The sequence below is a fragment of the Microtus ochrogaster genome, unplaced genomic scaffold, assembly GCF_000317375.1.
Source record: "Microtus ochrogaster isolate Prairie Vole_2 unplaced genomic scaffold, MicOch1.0 UNK14, whole genome shotgun sequence".
NCBI lineage: Eukaryota > Metazoa > Chordata > Mammalia > Rodentia > Cricetidae > Microtus > Microtus ochrogaster.
In genome coordinates, this window is record NW_004949112.1 from 2,290,149 (window position 1) to 2,297,668 (window position 7,520).

Here is a 7,520-nt window from a genome sequence, read left to right on the forward strand (position 1 = left end):
TTCATCTGTTTAGTGGTTACCAACACTCCATCGTTAACTCGTCCTTCATCTGTTTAATGGCTACTAACACTCCATCGTTAACTAGTCCTTCATCTCTTTAATGGTTACTAACACTCCATTGTTAACTCGTCCTTCATCTCTTTAATGGTTACTAACACTCCATCATTAACTAGTCCTTCATCTGTTTAATGGCTACTAACACTCCATCATTAACTAGTACTTCATCTCTTTAATGGTTACCAACACTCCATCGTTAACTAGTCCATCTCTTTAATGATTACTAACACTCCATCGTTAACTAGTTCTTCATCTCTTTAATGGTTACTAACACTCCATTGTTAACTAGTCCTTCATCTCTTTAATGATTACTAATACTCCATCATTAACTAGTCCTTCATCTGTCTAATGGCTACTAACACTCCATCATTAACTAGTCCTTCATCTGTGGACGTATAAGTTATTACTAGTTGCTCATATCCACTTGTTGCACTGAGATCCTTTCTGCCCCTGTGACACAGGGGAGTCTGTAGCCTCCCTGGTGACACCATCCACCCCCTCAGGGTTTCAGCCACCACAGCTGAGCATCTCTGATTCTCCTAGGTGAGTGACTGGTGGGAGGAGTTTGTGTACCTGCGCTCCCGAGGCTCGCTGTTGGTCAACAGCAACTACTACTTGATGGTGAGAAGGGGGCGGCTGTGGGAGGCATGGTGGCCATGGTAGGAGTCCAGAACACTGGAGCCGCTAGCCCGCCTGGATGTCAAGGGTCCCTATCGGACAAGCATGGTCTCAATGCATTTTGTGTCCCTTCCCTTTGCCACCAAGCAGGATTTCCTGTATGTCACGCCCACACCGCTGCAGGCTGCCCGCGCAGGCAATGCCGCCCATGCCCTGCTCCTGTACCGCCACCTTCTGAACCAGCAGGAGATCCCACCGGTAAGGCAGACCTCTTGGATTGGGGCTGGAGGTGCCGGAAGCACACAGGGCCCGGCTCAGGAGCCCTTGGCCTCCCGCAGACACTGCTGATGGGAATGCGGCCCTTGTGTTCTGCCCAGTTCGAGAGGATATTCAACACCACACGGGTGCCAGGGCTGGAAAAAGGTGAGGACGCTTCCCCACCCAGTCCTTGTCCCTTCCTGCCTCAATGGCTGTGGCTGAGAGAAGTTAGCCAGCCTGTTTGGGTCTCTGTCCTGTTTGTGACGCTTTCTTCGTGGCCTCAGGCAAATCATTGTCCCCTCCTGAACCTTACTTCCTTACTTTCCTCAACTGTGAAATGGAATAATAATGACCTGAGGTGGTCCAAATTTAAAAATAGTTTAATGTGTGACAAGCCAGAAAATTTCTCATTAAAGTTTTTTTTTTTTGATTTTCAAGACAGTGTTTCTCCGTAGCTTTTGGTTCCTGTCCTGGAACTAGCTCTTCTAGACCAGGCTGGCCTCGAACTCACAGAGCTTCGCCTGCCTCTGCCTCCCGAGTGCTGGGATTAAAGGCATGCGCCACCACCGCCCGGCACATTAGAGTTTTTAAATTTTATTTTTTTTTCAGTTTTTAAAAATGGAAGAATTACATCATTGCCCTCTTCACTTTCCTTCCTCCAACCCCTCCCATGCCCCCTACCCATACCCTCTCAAACTCCTGACCTTTGGTTATTTTCTTTTGTTGTTTTTTGGTGTTTCAAGACAGGGTTTCTCTGTGTAACAGTCCTGGCTGTCCTGGAACTTGTTTTGTAGATCAGGCTGGCCTCGAACTTAGAGATCTGTCTGCATCTGCATCCTGAGTGTGGCTCCAGCTGGACTTTCTTTTTTCTTTTTTCAGATATATTTGTATATATACTGTGTTCTGCCTGCAGGCCAGAAGAGGGCACCAGATCTCACAACAGATGGTTGTGAGCCACCATGTGGTTGCTGGGAATTGAACTCAGGACCTCTGGAAAAGCAGTCAGTGCTCATAACCTCTGAGCCACCTCTCCAGCCCTGAACCTCATGTTCTTTAGTTATATTTTATGTGCACCACGTGTGTGCAGTTCCTGTTGAGACCAGAAGAGGGCATCAGATTGGGACTAGAGTCGCAATGTTTATGAGCAGCTCTCTGGGTGCTGGGTCCTCTGGAAACACAGAAAGTCTTCTTAACCACTGAGCTGTCTCTCTAGGCCCTAGCAGACTTCTTGCCTAGCATGCAGGAGGTCCTTGGTTCCATTCCAAACACCAGGTAAACAAGGTGTGGTGGCATACACCTGTCACCCCAGCACTGGGAAGGTGGGGGCATGAGGAGCAAGAGTTCATGGCCATCCTCTGCTACATTTCTATTAGAATCTAACCTGGGCTACACTCAGGCTGTGGAATACTACACAACTGTCAGAAATAACAAAGGGGCAGAGCACATGATTAGTCAGTGGTGTGATTCTTATGACCTTCATATTCTGCCCATACTTCTCCAGACTACCTCCGTCACGTCCAGGACAGCCGACATGTGGCTGTCCTCCACCGGGGCCGATTCTTCCGTGTTGGGACCCACTTTTCCAATGACCTGCTGTCCCCACGGGCTCTAGAGCAACAGTTCCAGCAAATCCTAGATGACCCATCCCCGGCTTGTCCCCTTGAGGAACATCTAGCAGCTCTGACTGCTGCTCCCAGGTAAGAGCCAGTGGCCTGAATTACAGGGATGCGCTGGGCTCCGGGGAGCAGGTTGGGCAAGGGAAAGGCCAGTTGGGCTCAGGCCCATCCCACTTGGACAGGAGTATGTGGGCCCAGGCTCGAGAGTCAGTGAAGACTCATGCTGCCACTGCCCTGGAGGCCGTGGAAGGGGCCGCCTTCTTCGTGTCCCTTGATTCTGAGCCCGCGGGACTGACCAGGGAGGATCCGGCAGCTTCCTTGGATGCCTACGCCCATGCTCTGTTGGCCGGCCGAGGTGATGACCGGTAAGTCTATCCCTCTACCAACCTTCCCACACTCCAGTGGGGATAACCAGACTCCACACCTCAGCAGCTAGACCCAGGGGTCACTCATATCTGGCAAGCCCAAACTCAGTTCAGTAGAACAAGGAGACTTCTAACCCCAGAGAACCCATCTACCCAAGACCACAGACTCTTTTGTTTGTTTGTTTGTTTGGTGTTTTGAGCCAGGGTTTCTCTGTAGCTTTGGAGTCTGTCCTGGAACTAGCTCTTGTCGACCAGGCTGGCCTCGAACTCACAGAGATCCACCTGCCTCTGCCTCCTGAGTGCTGGGATTAAAGGTGTGCGCCACCACCGCCCGGATTAAGACACAGACTCTGTATCTTAATGGCTCATTTGTGTCACTGAGCCCAGCTGTGTAGTGCACCGTAGCCTGAGGACAGCATAGCACTGGTCAAGATCAACTTCTCCACTGAGTGTGGTCCCATGATGGAGGATTATTTAACCATAAAAATAGACCCAAGATTGTGGGTCTTTTCCTAGAACTTCCAATGCCTCAAAGAGAGCCTAGGAAAACAAACAAACAAAAACTCCTTAATTTTATATCCATGTGGAGACTATCTGGAATCACCTCTATAAATGGAAGCACTTCTAGAGGCCCTCAGAGCTGCCACCCCTCTGATTTCCCTGCTCACCTCACCCTGCTAGATGTTCCTCAAGGGGACAAGCCGGGGATGGGTCATCAAGGATTTGCTGGAACTGTTGCTCTAAGTTCTACAGGTACCCACATTCTCCTCCCTGCCATGGCTCTTGATGACCCATCCAAACTTCTTCTGCAGCTGGTTTGACAAATCCTTCACCCTCATCGTCTTCTCCAATGGGAAGCTGGGCCTCAGCGTGGAACACTCCTGGGCTGACTGCCCTGTCTCAGGACATATGTGGGAGGTGCGTTCCTAAGGCTGGGGACCGCATCCAGAGACGAACCCTCAAGAACCTTAGACTGGAGACATAGGCTCAGAGACAGGCAGAGAAAAGCCTAGCAAAGAAGTGGATCTACCATGTTGACCTGCATGGGTCACTGGGGCTCGGAGAAGGGAACTGAACCTCCAGGGTCTCACAGCAAGAAGGCACAGTGACGGTGTTAACCTAGAGCCTGTGACATGCCCCCCCCCCCATGCACACGCAGACAGACACACACACAATCATGGGATGTTGTAGCACACGTCTGTAATCCAAATACTTGGAAAGTATTTTAGTCTCAGCCAGTCTGGGCTACAGGGTGAGACCACATTGTAGAAGGAAGCAGAGCTGGCTTTGGGCTCAGCTGGCCCATTGCTCCTGAAGCCCTGGATTCCACGGCAGCTGCACATAAGATGGCTGTTGTGGTGTTGCCTGCCATTCCGGCACACAGGAGCTGGAGGCAGGAGGATCATAGTTCAGGATCATCCTCAGCAACACTGTAAGTTCAAGGCCAGCCTAGGCTACATTAGACCCTGTTTCAAAATGAAACAAAAATGGGTCCTCTGATTCCCCATCTTTATAAGACAGCTGAGAGAGATAGAAGCGTGGACCCAGAAGGTGGAGCAGTAGATGCTCATCAGTGCAAACTTAAAACATTCCACAATCCTGGTTACAGATACCCTCGCTCTGCCGGGCCTCTCCCGCCAGTTAGGGATGACTGACAGTTTTATCCACAGTTTACCCTGGCCACAGATTGCTTCCAGTTGGGGTACGCAGCAGATGGCCACTGTAAGGGGCAGCCTGACCCCACTCTGCCACAGCCCCAGCGCCTGCAGTGGGACCTTCCAGAGCAGGTGAAGCTGGACTCTGATCTCCCCTCTAAGTCCCTTGCCTTTGCCCTGAACTCATCCCCACCTCACTGCCCCAACCTTCTGATCATGTCAGACATATCCACCCTCTTGAGTCCCACACTATCCAGCAACACCAACCTCACCCTGAACTCTGTGCCCACCACCCATCCCATCCTTAATCCCGGCCCTATTCCTACCTCTTCCTTCTATTCCCAAGCCGGGCTGTCCCAGCACCCATAGCACCACCCGAATTCAGTCCTGGTCCCTTCAAGCCTGTTCAAACCCATCCCGACTGCACCCGGTTCATCACTAGCGCTCTTGCCCCGTCTCAACCCTCCTTCCTTTACTTTCTGCACCACCCCACCTGACCACATCTCCATCTTCCCTTCCAGACCCATGCCCAGCTCTACCTCTGCCCTGAGGGTAATGCCAGTCATTTCTCCCACCTCCTTCTCTGGCAGCTCCAGCCGTCCATCTCTCTGGCCCTGAGGGGAGCTAAGATCTTATCCGGCAACATCGACTGCCACGTCTTCCCCTTTCCCCACTTCGGCAAGAACTTCATCAAAAGTTGCCATGTCTCTTCGGACAGTTTCATCCAACTGGTCCTGCAGCTGGCTCACTTCCGGGTCAGTTGGCATTTGCGGTGCCTGTTCCCTTAGGGCTCTAGCCCCTCCAAACCTCAACACCTGTCTCTCCAGCCACCTCTCAGTGTCTTTGTGTTTTGTCATTGCGAGTCATCTGTTAATCCATCACAGGTCATTCGTTCATTTCACTGTGTATCCCTTGCTGGCCTCACACTCACAGAGATCCACCTACCTCTACCTACCAAGTGCTAGAATTAAAGGCATGCACCACTGAGTCTGGTAGGTCAGTTATCTTGTTGTAGGTTGATCATCTCGTTGTCAGTCAGCCATCTTATTTTGTATCGTTCCTCCTGTGTGGGTCAGCCATATGGATCCTTCTACGTGTGTTTAAGCAGAAGGAGGTTGGTTGGAGGTCAGGACAAAAGTGGGTCAAAGCTACAAAGACAGCTCACAGGCTCTTCTCTTTTTCCCCAGGACAGGGGTCAGTTCTGCCTGACTTATGAGTCAGCCATGACCCGACTGTTCCTGGAAGGCAGAACAGAGACGGTGAGGTGCTGTACCAGGGAGGCCTGCCACTTTGTGAGAGCGATGGAAGACAAGGAGAAGACAGTGAGTGTGACTTCGCTGAGGTCCCTGTCACCTGTGCTCACAAGGATCCGGGAGGGGCACCTGCAACAAGGGACTAATCCAAAGCCCTGCATGAGGGAGTAGCGTCAGGCCAGGAGTGTGGGGGGCTCTGATGGGGGGACACTCAGCACTAGAGGACGACTTCACAGAGAACCGCTTCTACTCTCTTGCTCTCCTCACTTTAGCCACTTTGAAGCAATGTGACCATGACCTCTACACCATGCCTCAACTTACTTATAGCCTCTAAACAACTTCCGCCCTCCCTCCGCCTGTCCCCAAAGCCTGCTCCCTTACCTCTCTAAAGGGTTTAAATGTCCTAAAGTCAGGCACACAGCATTCTCCCGAGCTGTGTGATTCTGTCTTTTCATAACCCCTGTCTTCCCGAGGGACCCAGGACCAGCAGCGCCTTGCCCTGTTCCGAGTAGCCATGGACAAGCACCGGGCTCTACTGAAGGCAGCAATGAGTGGGCAGGGGACCGACCGCCACCTCTTCGCACTCTACATCATGTCCCGATTCCTCCATATGCCGTCGCCCTTCCTGACCCAGGTGGGCGATAGAGAAGGGAAGAAGTGAGCAAGGAGGGAGACGCTGAAAGAACGAGCAGGACATTTGTAGAGACAGCCAAGCGAGAGACGGGCTGAGGGCAGAGTGGGGTTCAGCAGTAGAACAGCGGTCCAGAATCCCCTTGTGAAGGGCGGGGGTGTGCCTCAGTGGTGGAACCTTGCCTAGGATCCCCCAGTGAGGGGTTGAGGTATGGCTCAGTGGTAGAGCCCCTGCCTAGAATCTCCTAGTGAGGGGCTGGAGTATGGCTCAGTGGTGGAGCCTCTGCCTAGAATCCCCCAGTGAGGGGCTGGAGTGTGGCTCAGTGGTAGAGCCTCTGCCTAGCTAGCTAATCCTCAGCACCATCAGAGAAGAAGGAGCGCAGTGGAAAAGGGGCAAACAGAAGGGTGAGGTGGGGTCAGGGAGATGGATGTGGTTAGGGACGAAGGGGGCCTTGTCAGAGGACAGTCACGGACTTTGGAGGGATTGGCATAGGAGGAAGTCTGGCTTGCGGTGGAGCAAAGAGGATCTTTTCTGCTCATGTGAGGGCCTGTTCCCCAGGTCCAGTCACAGCAGTGGCCGCTGTCCACCAGCCAGATCCCTGTGCAGCAAGTGCACATGTTTGACATCCACAATTACCCGGATTATGTCTCCTCTGGAGGTGGATTTGGGCCTGTGAGTGAGCTGTGGTCCAGCCGGGTCGGAGGGGTGGGCATTGGTGCCCTGTGGGTGTGGACAAGGGGCTGGGCTACTGGCTTGCTTCCCTCTCCCCACTCCAGGCCAGCGACCATGGGTATGGCATCGCCTATATTTTCACGGGAGAAAACATGATCACCTTCCATATCTCCAGCAAGAAGTCGAGCACAGAAACAGTGAGATGAACTGAGTGCCTTCCGTACCCTCCTAAATCTGGGATGGAGTCACTCAGACTCCAGGGTCCCTGGCCTAGCCTCCTCCATCAGTGCAGGGGTGTAGGCCCCAGCCTCCTCCCTCGGACCTCCCAGCCTCCTCCCTCGGACCTCGCAGGCCTCCTCCCTCAGACTCCCAGCCTCCTCCCTCGGACCTCCCAG

General features: G+C 52.6%; 1 protein-coding gene across 5 annotated transcripts in view; it reads left to right on the top strand.

Annotated features, from left to right (window-relative positions):
* Window positions 1-7,520, top strand: part of Cpt1c (carnitine palmitoyltransferase 1C) — a 14,039-nt gene that overhangs the window by 5,986 nt on the left and 533 nt on the right. For 4 of the 5 annotated variants that reach the window (XM_013353685.1, XM_013353686.2, XM_026789142.1 and 1 more), the window contains 12 exons: window positions 601-678; window positions 823-933; window positions 1,014-1,098; window positions 2,435-2,630; window positions 2,732-2,914; window positions 3,727-3,832; window positions 4,585-4,701; window positions 5,160-5,324; window positions 5,757-5,891; window positions 6,304-6,456; window positions 7,012-7,125; window positions 7,230-7,322. In XM_013353685.1, coding sequence (XP_013209139.1) covers window positions 601-678; window positions 823-933; window positions 1,014-1,098; window positions 2,435-2,630; window positions 2,732-2,914; window positions 3,727-3,832; window positions 4,585-4,701; window positions 5,160-5,324; window positions 5,757-5,891; window positions 6,304-6,456; window positions 7,012-7,125; window positions 7,230-7,322 — 1,536 coding nt within the window. The remainder of the gene's footprint in view (window positions 1-600; window positions 679-822; window positions 934-1,013; window positions 1,099-2,434; window positions 2,631-2,731; window positions 2,915-3,726; window positions 3,833-4,584; window positions 4,702-5,159; window positions 5,325-5,756; window positions 5,892-6,303; window positions 6,457-7,011; window positions 7,126-7,229; window positions 7,323-7,520) is intronic. The other variant, XM_005366832.2, reaches the window with a different exon arrangement.